This window comes from Heloderma suspectum, chromosome 13 (genome assembly GCF_057233095.1).
Source record: "Heloderma suspectum isolate Gila_16-S chromosome 13, 16-S_ref, whole genome shotgun sequence".
In the NCBI taxonomy this organism is placed as follows: domain Eukaryota; kingdom Metazoa; phylum Chordata; class Lepidosauria; order Squamata; family Helodermatidae; genus Heloderma; species Heloderma suspectum.
The window spans coordinates 20,069,007-20,084,359 of record NC_139470.1 but is presented as its reverse complement, the minus strand read 5'-3'; the positions used below and the strand labels follow the sequence as shown (position 1 = coordinate 20,084,359).

General features: G+C 47.3%; 1 protein-coding gene across 4 annotated transcripts in view; it reads right to left on the bottom strand.

The window, feature by feature from the left end:
- Positions 1–3,551: 3,551 nt before the first annotated feature.
- VSIG10 (V-set and immunoglobulin domain containing 10) overlaps positions 3,552–15,353 on the bottom strand; it is a 33,997-nt gene continuing 22,195 nt past the window's right edge. Inside the window, exons 5-10 of one of the 4 annotated variants that reach the window (XM_084819760.1) lie at positions 14,154–14,447; positions 11,547–11,657; positions 8,968–8,980; positions 6,665–6,798; positions 5,678–5,785; positions 3,552–3,728 (exon numbers count right to left, since the gene is read on the bottom strand). In XM_084819760.1, the coding sequence (XP_084675886.1) occupies positions 5,715–5,785; positions 6,665–6,798; positions 8,968–8,980; positions 11,547–11,657; positions 14,154–14,447 (623 nt within the window). In that variant the 3' untranslated portion in view covers positions 3,552–3,728; positions 5,678–5,714. Of the gene's footprint in view, positions 3,755–5,677; positions 5,786–6,664; positions 6,799–8,967; positions 8,981–11,537; positions 11,658–14,153; positions 14,448–15,353 lie in introns of all 4 variants that reach the window. The other 3 variants (XR_014785738.1, XR_014785737.1, XR_014785739.1) reach the window with 3 other exon arrangements.

The following is a 15,353-nucleotide window of genomic DNA, read 5'->3' as shown; positions in this document are numbered from 1 at the left end:
GATGACTGATTTATCTATCCTTGTGCTGTTTGTTTTCTGTTGTATTGCAGTTTTGTAAATATTTGTATTGGATATTATTTAATTTAATAACTTTATAATCTGTCCAATAACGAATGTTCTCTGCGTGGATTACAGTCAGAGTATTTTCTATTTTTAACTGTTTGTATGGCATTTTAGTCTCCTAACAGTTTGTAACCCGCTCCCCCCCCTCCCCCCCCCCTCCCCGACAACATTGGTTATTGGGTGGCTTAAAAACATAATGGAATAAACTCCCCATCAGCCCCTAAACAGCTGTAGAAAAATCAGTAGCTACTAATCACAACGGCTCTTTATTACCTCCAGTATTGGAGGCAGTATGCCTATGTGGTGTAGTGGCAAGAGTGTTGGACTGGGAGCTGGGAGATCCGGGTTCTAGTCCCCACTCGGCCATGGAAGCTCACTGGGTGACGTTGGGCCCATCACAGACTCTCAGCCCAGCCTACCTCACAGGGTCGTTGTGAGGATAAAATGGAGAGGAGGAGGAGAATGTACGCTGCCTTGGGTTCCTTGCAAGAGGAAAAAAGGCAGGATATAAATTCAATAAATAAATATGTACACCAGTTGCTGGGGAACATGGTCAGGAAGATGCTGTTGCACTCCTGTCCTGCTTGTGGGCTTCCCAGAGACATAACAGAACGCTATGAAGTAGCCATGTTGATCAGTTAACAACAAACACACAGAACAACTTTTGTGGCACCTTAACGACTTAATATATTTTTCACGGATTAAGAACATAAGGAGAGCAGTGCTGGATCAGACCAAAAGGCCTATCTGCTCCATCACTGAATTTCAGAGTTAGAAAGAGTCTTGGAGATCATCTAGTTCAACCCTGTGTGCAGTGCAGGAATCTTGTAATAACAGCATCCCTGACAGATGGCTGTCCCGCCCCCGCTTAAACTCCTCCAGCGAAGGTCTCTGAGGATCCTGACCAACAGTGGTTCTCCAATCTCTGTGGCAAAGGGCTTTCTTAACCCTGCTTCTTGCAATATGTATGTATGTATGTATGTCTATACAGCCCAATAGCTGAAGCTCTCTGGGCAGTTCACAACAATTAAAACCACAAAGCACAGCATAAAACAATATGAAATATGAAAGCTTAAAACCACAATATAACAGTACAACCAGAATAAAACCTAGCAGCACTGCAGATATTTAAAATACAGATTTAAAACACCAGAGCTAAAGGATTAGGAAGCTAAAATACTGGCAGAATAAAAGGGTGTTCACCTGGCGCTGGAAGGAGAACGAGGTAGGTGCCAGGCGAACCTCTCTATGGAGCTCATTCCAAAGCCAGGGTACCACAGCATAAAAGACCTTCTTCCTGGTAGCCACCTGCCTCACTTCCTTTGGCAGGGGCTCATGGAGAAGGACCCCTGAAGATGATCTTAGGGTCCAGGCAGGCACATACGGGAGGAGGCAATCCTTCAGGTAACCTGGCCCCAAACTATTAAGGGCTTTGAATGTTAATACCAGCACTTTGAATTGGGCCTGGAAATGGACTGGCAGTGAGTGCAGCTGGAAAAGTACTGGCGTAATGTGATCTTGTTAACAATCCTACTGCCCTATTTTGGACTATATTCGCTGTCACTGGTGCTCCGTGCGGTGGAGGTCGAAGTATGTCTGGAAAAATTGACCCATCACATTGAACACATCCACCACTCTATGGCCCTTGGTGCAGGGAGGACCCATAAACCATTGACACCCACTATCCTCTGTCAATAGCAGCAGGGATACTCGAGGGTATTCCTTGAGGCCACTCACAGGGATGTCAGACAAATCCATTTGGGGTGTGGTGTGCAATGAGTTTTCCTAGGCTCGGCCCCCTAGACTTTCTTTCAGTTCTTCCTCTGGTACCCAACTCGATCTTCAGTGGCTCAGGCCAGCTCGTGGATTTTCTGAGAATTTTGCACATTTGGGGGGAGGTACCGCAATTTGTGCAAATCTCTGAGCAATTTGTGCAAATTTGGCTGTAATGTGAGCAAAATGCTCAGAAATGTGCACAAATTGCAGAACTCCCCCCCCCTCCACAAAATGCGCCAAAAAAGTGCCTGGAGTTTGTGAAACAGTTCGCAGCTCAGCTTGCAGACTCAAAGCAAGTCATCCACACTGCGGAGCTCCCATCGAGCCAAAAAAGATTTCCCAGCGACAGACATCCTAGTACCTTTGACAGAAGCAAGGGGATTCCAGAAACTTCATCATTATACATTGTGGAATCCTGACGTTATTGTGTAAAGGGGAGGATGGAATGCCAGGAAGCATCATCAAATGAGCTGTCCTGTATTTGCTAGGAAAATACCAACCCAGTGTTTGGGAGTTGATGGAGAGAATGTACACATATCTCCGAGTGCAGGTGTACAGATTTAATCCTCAAAAACAAACTACAAAACATTGGCCCAAGTGTCAAATGTTTGAGAAACAGCGTGACCAGCTATGATCAGGGTTTTCTAGAATTTCTGCTGTATTCCCTTAACTGTATGCTGTGTGCAGTCCCTTAACTGTATGCTGTGTGTGTGTATGCTGCCTGGCTCGCTTTGTTGAGCTACCTGTTTAGCAGGCACTCCTTTACTGATGGTGACTCAGTTGTAGTCTGGATTGTATTGTGATGCATGGGCGGATGGACTGAATAGTACGCTTGGTGACAAGATTTTCATAAGAACATGGAATACCTTAACACCACTTTAGCTGAACATACAGCAAACTGGAAATAAACTCTCCCAGCTATCAAACGTTTAGGCATGAACGTACAGGCCTCCCTCAACCTAGCTGTAACTAGGGAAGTATGGACTCTGTAAAATCCGTTCTGTCTGTGTTTTGTGGATTGTCAGGTGCCTTTCATTCCATCGTCCACCAATCAACAGAATTGGATTTTTTTGTTTCTGAATTTGCACATATCCACATTTGCGCAAATGTGCAATTTCACACTGCAAAAACGTGCAAATTCCCCCAAATGGACATTTTCATGCTTTAGCCTATGGGGAAATGCACATTTTTGGCCTTTTTTAAAAAAATGCATATTTTTCTATGACAACATTTGCGCGAAATTCCTGAAGGTCAGAAAATGTCCACAAGTCTGCAGAATCCGCCTAGCAGGGGAGAAGCCAGTCAGCTGAGGTATCTGCGGCTCAGATTTATGAAACTCCGAACTGATTTGGTTCCTTTGAGGATTTCTCTGACATCCCTACCTGCAATGCACACACGGCAGACATGAAAGAATCCATCCCAAATACACAACCATTTATTCCATAGACACACTTACGGAATCAAATCCTGCGACTGTGTAGCTCTTTGGAATCAGGCTTGCCTCAAGGTAACCATTCTTTCCAGGTGAGTAGCTTGCCAAACCCCATGGGCTCAGACAGCCTGTGATGTAGGCAGACATGCAAGTGATGGGCTGGAAAAGGTGTGTGGGGGGGGGGGAGGCAACCCACCAGCTTCTTCTATGCAAGCCGCAGGTAAATGAATTTGTTGTTCAGTCGTTAAGTTGTGTCCGACTCTTTGTGACCCCATGGACCACAGCACGCCAGGCCTTCCTGTCCTCCGCTCTTTCCCGGAGTGTGCTCAAGTTCATATTCATTGCATCGGTGATGCTATCTAGCCATGTCATCCTCTGCCGTCCCCTTCTCCTTTTGCCTTCAATCTTTCCCAGCATCAGGGTCTTTTCCAGTGAGTAGGGAAATGAATACATCCTTCTTAAAGTGCAGTACCCAGAACAGTACTCCAGTTAAGGAGAATTGGAGGGCTTTGAGGATAAGGAAGTGTGGGGCAGAAACTATCCCCAGAAAGAGTTCCAGCAGGGGCTGCTTGTTTGCTAAGTACTTGAAGAGGGCTATCGTTCCATCCCCACCACCCCCAAATGTCTCTTCTCCAGGTTACACATCCCCAGTTCCTTCAACATCTCCTCACAGGACTAGTGAAATCCATTTGGTCAGAATTTTTGTATGACATTTTTGCTCTTCCTGAACCTATAGGCCAGGGGTGCAGAACCTCTGGCTTGAGTGCCAAATTCAGCTCTCTGGTGGTCTCAGTCTGGCCCTCTGGGGTTTCCCAGAAGGATGTACCCCATTCCCCTGGCTTCACCCACCAATTATTTAGGCATTTCCCAGCTTTTGTGAAACCTGCCCCCCCCCCCAAGGTGGAAATGCCTGCCCTAAAGCCTAGTTACTGGCAGTAGGAGATTTAAGCTCAGAGATGCTGACATTTTGGGGTTTAGGGCCTTGCCCCTTTTGCCATCCACCACTGGAATGCAACCCCCGAGAGCTTCCCAAAATAGGGTTCAGCCCTTGGGCAGAAAGAGGTTCTGCACCCCTGCTATAGGCAAACTGGAACACACCCATGTGTCCAAATCCGCACTTTTTCAGAGTTTTGTGCACAGGTTCACAAGGCCAAAAACGCGCACAAAAATGTGTCCATCAAGGATGCACAAAAATGCATATACTGGGGGGAGGAATGCACAAAAACACATCGTATTAGGGCCAAATCGCTGGCAAAAAGTGTGCACATTAGGAAACGTGCCTAAACAAACATACATTAGGAGAAATGTGCACAAAAACATGTATGAATGTTCATATCTCCTCTCCCCTATCCCCCCCAAAGTCACAAACTCTTGCAGAAATGGTTCGAAACGATCTTACGGTCAGGAAAAGGGGAAACGGAGTGAAACCAAAATGGAGAGATTTGCCCATCTCTAGCTCAAGAGTGGCCACTGGACAGGTACCACTGCAGGGTTAGGTTGTCCCTAAGCCTGAAACTCATGTACTCCTGAGACTCCTGGAAGAGAGGAAATGGGAGGCCCATTGAGCTTGCTTAAGGCCAGAGAGGAAGCAAACTCCTTTCAGCTGCTTCCATTTACCTGCAGATAAAGAAGTCAATGCACAAAGCAGGCAGGGAAGCATCAAACCCGTGTGACTTAACCTTGCACATCAGAGCTTTCATGCATGTGCCATTTTCAGTTCCCAGGGAAGATCCATGCTGGACAACATAGGAAGCTGTGTTATACTGAGCCAGCCTTTGGTCCACATAGCCCAGTATTGTCGACACTGACTGGCAGCGGCTCTCCGGGGTTTCAGGCGGGAATTTTTCCAGCCCTACCAGATGCTGGGGATTGAACCAGGGGCCTTCTGCATGCAAGGTAGGGGCTCTGCTACTGTGCTACGGTCCCACCCAAATGGTCTTGGGTTCCAGCTGGACAACCCCCCCCCATTTCTCCAGCCCTTTCTGCTGCCCCAGAGTACTTGCCTGTGGAAGCTCGTTCCTAACACTGTCATGATCCTCTTCCTCGCTCCAAAGAAAGAAGCCACCATACTTCTGTCCTCTGTACGTAGACACATTTCCTGCATCATGGCTGCCACTGCTACTACGTGACCGCCTGTCAGGGGTGGTGGTGTTTGGGGGCCCTCCCAGACCATGGGGCCCCAGACCTGCCCCCCGCCCCCGTGGTCCAGACCTGATGGCGCTGCTGATGGGCATTACATTTCTAACTCATGGTCCAACAGAGAGACAGAAGGAAGAGACAACAGGCAGGAGAAATGCAACAAGTGAAGCAGGGGATTGGGGTGGGCAAAGAAAGGAAGTGAGTTGGCTGCAGAAAGTCCCTGTTCTCCGTGAACTGGATCAGGACACAGCCACGTTGTGAGGATACTTTGGTTCCTAGCGCATAAAGGCAACAATGGAGAACTCTACATGGTGGGTTGTGCCTCTTTTTTGGTTTCTTCTAGGGCAATTTCGCTGGGCACCTTGGCACGGGAGCCTGAAACAAAGCAGATGAGACCAGGCCTTTAGCCAGGGTATGGCCAGTCGGTGTACCGCCCCATCTGGTGAAGGTTGTTGTTTTAAATGGCCATTTTAATTTGGGACAGGCCAGTTTCCATGGCTGGCTGGGGCATGCTGGGAGTTGTAGTTCAGCACATCTGGAGTGCACCGGGTTGGGGAACGCTACCACAGGGGCCTGCCATATTGCACCGTATTTGCCAGTCTCCTTGCTAGGACTGGAGATTTCCCTCTGTCTTTTGGGCTCTACCTGTCTGCCTACGGAGCCCCATTCCTGAAAACAGCAGCCAACCTCTGCACAGAAATGGTAAGGCTCAAAAGGGGGGTATTTGTAGTGGGAAGTTTGCTGGTCCCACCTGGTCCACCAGTTGGGGCTATGGTGGTACCCAGCCCTGGACTGTCTTGAAGAAGCAAAGAAGAGGGACCTGCAGTGTTTCTTTACCTCCTAACAGGAATGCTCCTATTCAGGGGTCCCCACCATCTAGCCAGCCATGCCCTCCTCTAGAAAACTCCATTCCGTCCTACTCATCCTCTATTCCATTTTCTGTTCTTTTCCAGCTGTCAGTCAACATTCCAAGGCTACTGGGTACGCTTGGACCTCCTTGGCCTGTTCTGGGGGATTGCCCCATCTTTAGGTTATGTTTTTAAAGGGTTCCCCTCCTAATTCTATAAATGTTGGGGTTCACCCCCACCTTGAACATGTTGATACCTTCCCTCTTGTTTCTCAGTGGCCCTGTCTTGGCTCCAATTTTGTCAGCGCTGACCACCGGAGTCGGCTATTATAAGGAGTGATGTCAAAATTGCAAGGCAAGATCAACCCGCTAAATAGAGAGCTTGGGCTTCAAGGTTCATAGCTTACTTGCAGCAGGTCTGGTAGAACATCCATTCGACAATGCCTCAGCCGGACGCAAAACTGCCTCCCCAGTTGTTTCTGCCAGCGAATCCTCTTCCTCAGAATCCATCAGTACAAGGATGTCGCTTGGATCTCGGTTCCTACCGCCAGGCGGATGGCAAGTTCAAAGAACCATCAGAGAGACCTCATCCCGCCACCCTTCCTTGCAACCTTAACTAAACAGTACCTGCCAATGGATATTAGATTATGGAGCAGAGTTTGTGTATTGCTTGATAACTACCACCTCGGCTGACTCTGTAATGGCTCAGGGTTCATCTCTGCATTGGGGAGGAAATAGACTGGGGTATTTTGCACAGCTGTACTTCCACTTGAGGGTCTTGGGAGATGACTTTCTGCCTCAGCAGAGATGCCTGTAGGACATGTTTGGGGGACTTCAGGTCCATGGGGGTTCCCCAGATAGCCTCCTTGCCCCGGCCCCACCCTTTTCTCCCCCAACCATCATTTGATGATTTCCTAACTTTTGTGCCGTTTTCCTCCATTCTAAAAGGCTGAAATGCCTCTCCTAAGGCTTGGTTCCTGGCAGTAAGCGCTTTAAGCCCTTTTGAATTGTTGTGAACTGCCCAGAGCACTTCGACTATTAGGCGGTATAGAAATGTAATAAATAAATTAATTAGGGGGCAATCCTGTGGCCCTTAGACAATGTCTGGGGGCCATAGGATATTTTGGATTCCTGGATCCGAGGTTGGAGACAGCACTCCGACTGCGGATCCAGGAATCCGCGCTCCCTGCCTCCTATCCCTTGCAGTTGGGGCAAAGAGAATTGTGTCAACTGCCTCTCTGAGGCTGCAAAAGCAACCTTGGAGAGGGGGTAAAGGGGGTGTTTCTGTAGGCGGGGAGGGTAGGGGACTGAAGATGTGAGATTGGCAGCCACATGCAAGAGGACCTTTTCCTTTGCCACCCCTCGGTTGTGGAACGACCTGCTGGTTGAAATGTACCTGCTGACCTCCTTGAAGATTTTAAAGCAGGAATTAAAGACTCTTATTATTCTGGCAGGCCTTCCCTTTTTAGAACTCTCGTTCCTTTTGCGGACTCTTGTATACTGTTTTTAAGCTGTGTGGTTTTATTGTTGGCTGGGTTTTTTTAAATCGTTTTAGTTCAAAGTTGTTTTTAGTTATATGCTGTTTGTCTATATTGTCTGTATGCCTTTATGTAAATGGCTTTTAAACTTTGTATATTGTATTTTAATGTTTTAACTTTTGGAAACTGCCCAGAGACCTTCGGCTATGGGACAGTATAGAAATGTAATAAATAATAAAAAAAATAAAATAAGAGGCCGGCGTACGAACCATCCCCAGGCCTCTCCAGCTTCCTTTCCTCCCGCTCCGAAGCACCCAGCTAGATTGGCGAAAAAGCCCATCTTTTTCAGAGCACGAGGAGTGGCAGAGTCAAAGAACTTGCAAGGCAAGCTCGAAGGCTGATGGGCAACAGGATAGGATTGTGCCCAAAATCTACAATATGCTGGCAGATTTTGTATTTTTGGCTCCGTCCCCTTTGTCGCTGGCCCTGCCCCTTTTGCCTTGGGCTCACACCACCACCAGACTGCAGCCCCCAAGAACTTTTCCCCAATGGAATTCAGCCTTCGGGCTGAGCTTCTCCACCCCTGCTCTAGCAACACAGGAAGCTGCCCTACGCAAGATGACAAGACTATTCATCCATCTAGCCCAGTATTGTCTACTGCAGCTTTCCCCAACCTGGTGACCTCCAGATGTTTTGGACTCCATGGCAGCTGGTGCTCATTGGGGCTGGTGCGGAGGAGGGCAGGACAGATACTCACTGTTCTACTGAGACGGTCAGAGGAGGGCAGAAGAAGATCATTCACAGCAATCGGCAGCTGTGTGCCGTGCATTGGAGCAAATGTACCTGGTTATGGGGGGATTTCTCTGCCACAAGGGTGGGGGAGAGGCAGAGGGTTGCTGCCCCATTCGCCCCTAATATAGAGCTGCCTCTGCTACCACTCTCAACATTCCCGACCATTGGCCGTGCTGGGTGGGACTCCATAGTTGTGGAAGTTGAAGTCCAAAACATCTGGAGGGGACCAGGATGGGGAAGGCTGGTACTTTGAGTGGCAATGACTGTCCAGGGTCTCATACAGAGGTTCCCCCCACCATCACCACCTGCTCACGGAGCCTTTTAACTGGAGACTGAATCTGGGAACTTCTGCATGCAGAGTATGCGCTCTGTCACTGAGCTACACTCCCTCTGGATGAGGCCAGTTGGGTCTTTCCCATTTGAGAAAGGGAGAAACTCACCTGAGCATATTGCCTGGAAGAAAGAGAAAAAGAAAAAAAAAGACCGTTTAATTTGCAGCTAAACATTTGCTTCCTCAGACTGTACATGTGTTTGATGCAATGTCAAAGAGCACCTGGCCTTAACACTTCTTCCACCACATTCAAGAAACCGTGTGTGTGAGAGAGAGAGAGAGAGAGAGAGACACAGAGAGAGAGAGAGAGAGAGAGAGAGAGAGAAAGAAAGAGAGAGAATGTGCTATTTCTATAATTCTTTCCAAAGCCTGATTTGAGAGAACTCAGATTTTAGTATAATTAGGTTAGACTACTGTAATTACCTCTATGTGGAGCTACCCTTGAAGACAGTTCAGAAACTTCAACTGATACAGAATGAAGCTGCCTGATTGTTGATAGGTATAATAAGGTGGTGTGAATACATTTTGCTAGTTCTGAAACAGTGTCCCTGGTTGCCAGTTTCTTTCCAAGCCTGATTTGAGTTGCTGGTTCTAACCTTTGGTCTGGATTCAGATGATCTCAAGGAGTGCCTTCTCTCATACCAGCTCTGAGAATTGTGTGCACTAGGACAACAGGGTCTGGTTATTAAGACCTGCAGCAGAAGCCCTTTTGGGGACACCATCGCTCACAGAGGCCCATATGTCAGGCGTGCGGGAAAGGGATTTCTCCCAGGTGCTCCCAAATTGTGGAATGCAACCCCTCCAGATTTACGATTGGCCCCCAAGTCTCCTGGCTTTCAGAAAAGGTGTCAAGACACATCCCTTTAATCCAGGCTTTTAGTGTGCTATTTTTTTTAATGCTGTAAATGATTTTATTAATGGCGTTTTATTTTTATGGTTTGGGGTTTTTATTTTAGATTGGTAAAAAGAGGGGCAGAGAAATATTAATCATAAATAAAGAATACATAATGGGTTGGATCCAAATTTACACCAGATCAACTGTGCTGGCCCTCCCTGCTCCCTCCTTCCCATGGCAGCCCTTCCAGCCCCCTGAAAATGCTGCACGGAGAGTAAATCGACCCTGCTGCATGGGGTGAGCTGTGGGGTGGGGGGAGGGGGAATCCCCCAAAATTAGGCAGAGGGACTTTCTGCCAGTGGAGCCCTTCCTCTTGTGGAAGGCAGATCCTGGACACACCCCATTATTTCTAGCACTTTGCGTATCAGGGAAACATATAGGCAGGAAAAAGCAGAGGGACAGAGCAATGGAAAGACTCCAATTGCTGAAAGGAAGAAGAAAAAAAGACAAGTCTTAGGAAGCTGCCTTATACTAGGTCCAATGATATTTCTCCATTTAGCCCAGTACTGATTACACTGTATGGTAGCAGCTCTCCAAGGGGTTCGGGCAAAAAGACTTTCCTATCACCTGCTACTTGATCCTGCTTTTTTGAACTGGTATGTCTGAGATCCAAACTAGGACCTTCGGCATGCAAAGCGTGGGTCATACTACTGCTTTGAACCTTACCTCTGAACATTTCCGTTGCAGGAGTGTAATGAGAGGGCACATTTATACATAAGCTGTAATCACAAAACACTGCATACATGTCTAGACAAGATATTTGCAACCCAGGATCATACCGTAGTAAATCAACACGCTGCATTGCCTGCAGTTACCTCCAAGAAACCACTTCTTTCGGGAGCACAATTACTAACAAAACATATTGCATTAGACAGTGGTTGCAATCCACTTCTACTTATGTGGTTTATTTAACGGAATGTAAAAAAAAAAAGGATGTCGTATGCAATATGTAGGGAAAACTACAATGAACCTAAGAGCAAGAGTCCATAAACACAAATCTGCGATTCTTACCAGAAAAAACCCTGTAGCAGCCGGGTTGCAAGACATTTCAATTCTCCTGCACATAGTCTCTCGGATTTACAGTTGGTTCCAACAAAATAAACAAAAGACCCTGATGTGCCTGACAAAAGGGGAAAAGTCTGGATCTATTGACTCAGAACTCTTAGTCCAAATGGCCTTAATCTGGAGGACAATTCATAAGCATTGCACCACTCATACCTTTTTTTTCTTTCCTAAGGGCACAATCCTATGCATGTTTAGACAGAGAAAAGGCCTACAACTCCCAACATTCCCTACAATGCTGGGAGTTGTAGGCCTTTTCTCTGTCTGAACATGCATAGGATTGTGCCCTAAGGAACTTTCATCTCCGGGCATTTCAAACTGCCACTCCTGATACCCAGTGAACAGCACAGCTTCTGAGGAGGGTGGAAGCTGAAATGTTTGGCTTAAAATATATTTTTAATGCTCTGTTGTTAGTCTATCAGTTGTGTGTGTGTGTGTGTGTGTGTATGGATGAGCATTGGATTCAGACAAAACCTGATGCTTGAACAGAACCAGGCCACTTCAGCCTGGTTCTGTTGCTTCCTGAGGCAAAGCAGGCTTCCCTTCAAAGCCAACAGAACCGAAGCTGCTCCAGAACAAGACTTGATGTTTTGGAGATGCACATTCTTCATCTCTCCTGCAAATAGTGTCTTTTGGTTTTGTTTGTCTGCAGCCCTGCCCAGTGCTGGAATGTGGCCCCTGAGAAAGAGATTCCCCACCCCGGCTGGAAGGGTTCTCTAAGCTGCTCTTACCTTTAGGGCACCAACGGGGTCCAGCGTATAAGAGGATTCCAGAGAGGATCAGAATCCCCACTAGCAAAAGGATCACGATCACTCCCACGATGCCGGCGATGTTCACGGGCTCTGTGGTGGAGGGAGCATTGCAAGGAGAGAAGCAACATCAGCTCTTGGATATTTACGGCACAATCCTATGTGTGTTTAAACAGAAAAAAAGTCCTACAACTCCCAGCATGCCCCAGCCAGCATAGCTGGCTGGGGCATGCTGGCAGTTATAGGACTTTTTCTGTCCAAACATGCATAGGATGGCACTTTTAGTTTATTTCAGCTTTCTCCAACCTGGGCGCCCTCCAGATGTGTTGGACTACAAGTCTCATCTTTGCCAGCCAACATAACATTGGCTGGGGATGACGGGCACTGTAATTTTTTGTAATTTATTTATGTATTCATTCATTCATTCATTCATTCATTCATTTCATTTCTATACTGCCCAATAGCTGAAGCTCTCTGGGCACTTCACAAAAATTAAAACCAGAAAGTGCAGCATAAAACAATATAAGATATGAAATATAAAATATAAATATAAAATATAAAACTACAAAATAACACTACAACCAGAATAAAACGTAGCAGCAATACAGAGAATTAAAATACAGATTTAAAACACCAGAGCTAAAAGACCAGGAAGGTAAAATGTGAAAATACTGGGAGAATAAAAAGGTCTTCCCCTGGTGCCGGAAGAAGAACAATGTAGGTGCCAGGCGAACCCCTCTCGGCAGCTCATTAGTCCAACCTATCTGGAGGGCACTGACTTGGAGAAGGCTGGTTTATTTATCTATCTATTTAAAAAGTATATATATTTGCTGCCCTTCCAATTAAATATTCTCAAGTCAGCTTACGCAGCAAACACACACACACACACACACACACACACAGAGGGAGATAGTAATACAATTTTTTAAAGCAGCAGATGAAAATGAAACTGGCAGCATTTGTCTGTCTATAGCAAGTGGGCCCCTGTGACAACCATGCTGCAGGGAGGAATGCAGCGGAGGCTCGTGATGGTGGGGCTGTAAATCCAAACTGGGTTTCAGCCAGAACTCTAAATGAGCTATCCAAAGTGCTGAATCCTATCCCCCCAAAATAGGATGAGCACCTTGGATAGCTCATTTAGAGTTCTGGCTGGTTCTGGCTGAAACCCAGAATGGATTTACAGCCCCACCAAAATCAGAGCCACCAGCCTCCCCTGGTGGACCAACCAGCCAGACTGTCCCTCTTCCAAGATATTCCATTCCATCCCCACCCCCCTGATTTATGCCTTGCTTCTGGGCTGCTGGGAAACATCTCAACAGCGACAGTTGAAAAATAGACGCTTGACTAGATGGGCCTTCAGGCTGATCCAATATGGTTATCCCTATATGCTTCCATGGCCAGGGAAAGGCTCTCACATCACTGTGCATTTTCTGCTGAATCCTAGCCTTATTTATTTATCTATTTACTTTTATTTATTATTCAAATGCATATACCGCTACCGCTTTCCACACAGAGGCGAACATAAAATACATGGGCATCAAAACAGCAATGAATATAACACGAGAAACAACATAATACAAATGAATCAGCAATAAAACCACATATCCTACTGTGTGCCACAAACCATAGCTGGCTGGGTCACACTTCAGGGAAAGCCTGTGTGAAGCGATGAGTTTTAAGAAGACATCTGAACGTCGGAACTGGGGAGGCCTGTCTAATGTCAATTGGTAAAGTGTTCCAGAGGGTGGGTGCCGCAACAATCAGTGCTCTACTGCAAGTGGCAAACTTCTGGAGCATGCGTCTCCCTCAGGAGTGCTTTGAGCCCAGGACCTACTGAATCCTGGATAGAGAAGCCTGCTGATACACGAGGCGCTTAGCATAGGTGTGGGCAGACAGTAGATGAAGATGTACTCATAGATCTCTGAGTGATTTGCGCAGTGGTGCGGTGGTGAATTTTGAAGTGCAGGCACTCATCGCGACAGTCTCCACAGCCACGCCCCCAAGGAGATGCCAAAAATGCAGGCAGCTGGGTTGATCCAGATCAACAAACCAGTTCTAATAGTTCTCATCTCCACCAGAAGCAAGTCCTCTGTGAAGCTAGTGGGTCTTCATTGGCCATTCAAGACCAAACTACCCCAACATACTTTCCATTAGAACAAGCAACACTATATTGTTGTGGGGAAAATTCATTTTCCCACGAGCCACTGTGAGCAGTGCAGCTAAGCAGAGAGGGAGTAGGGAAGACTGGTGTGTGTGTGTGTGTGTTGGTGTGTATGCGTCTGTGTGGCAGATAATGTCAGCATTCCTGCCAATAAAAAAGTGCCAGGACTGCATCCCCGCCAACCCTGACTCCATTACATCTCCATGGGATTTGTTGGATACCAGTTCCTATCTATCTATCTATCTATCTATCTATCTATCTATCTATCTATCTACCTACCTACCTACCTACCTACCTACCTACCTACCTACCTATAGGGATGTCAGAGAATTCCGCCATGGATCTCGGTGAGATTTCCCCCCGAAACCCGTGGCGGAACGAATCATCCCGACACGCCGCTACCTTTCAGTTCAAACCTTGTCACTTACCGGTCACCGTGAGGTAAACGTACACCTCCCTCAGCCCCAGCGGGTTCTCAGCCTTGCAGACATAATAACCCTGGTCCGTGGTCTGGGAACAGTTCTGGATGACAAGGGTGGAGATGTTGCCCTTCTGGCTGATGTTGAACCTCCGGTCTGAGCGGATCTCCATCTCTGGCTGAGAGAGGTTGCGCAGCCAGATGATTCTGGCTGGAGGGTTGCCAGCTGTCAACTGGCAGGTCATCACTGCAGATCCCCCGACGAAACAGTTCCTCGTAGGGTCAGAGGTAATTGAAGGGCTCTCTAAAGCCAGAGCAAAGCAGAGGAGAGATTGAAAGGCCGCCGCAGAGAGTAAGCAGGGCAGATCCACCCTCCCTCACATCCCACAGAGCAGGGCCCCCCAACATTTGGGAATTTGAGAAACTGCTGTGGGTACCGCCACAAAATGGCTCCCATGGAGGATGTGGCTAGTCACATAATGGCTGCCATCCGGATCTGGCTAGTCAAGAGGTGTGTGTGGGGTGGGGGAGAGAAGTAGTGAGGCTAGGGGCTGGGAGGGAGGGGGAAATGGAAAGAGTAGCTTCCTGGCCTGCCCACTCTTCTTCCGTCCACACAGACCTTTCCTCTTTGTGCTGTCTCTCTCCAGTCCCAACCTTTAGCCTTGCTATTTCTCTCCACCCAACACCTTTCCTCACTATTTCTCTCCCCACCCCTCCCCGACCCTTGACTTCTTCTTTCTCTCCCTTCCTAGCCCCTAGCGTTGCTCTTTCTCTCCCACTCACCCCTTTAACTTGCAGTTTCTCTCCACTCCAGGCCTCTAGCCTCACTCTTTCTCTCCCCTCTACTCCTCTGCCTTGCTTTCTCTTCTTGCTTGCTGAGCAGCTGATCAGTGGCAGGTTCAGACTCCTTTGCCTTGCCTTCTCTTCCTGCTCACCGATCAGCTGATCAGTGGCAGGTTCAGGAACAAGAAGGAGAACCTCAAAGCGTCCTAATGTTTTTCCAGTTTTTAGTACAATGTTGTTTTTTTAAGGGGGCAGGGAGTGAACAGTTCTCTGGGTGCCGCATTGGGGACCCCGATGTAAGCTGCCTTGGGTTCCTTGCAAGAGGAAAAAAGGTAAGATAGAAATGTAATAATACATAATTAATAAATAAATAATAGGTTCGGGTAGCGCACTGCCTTAGTCTTGTCTGTAACAATCATCCTTTCTT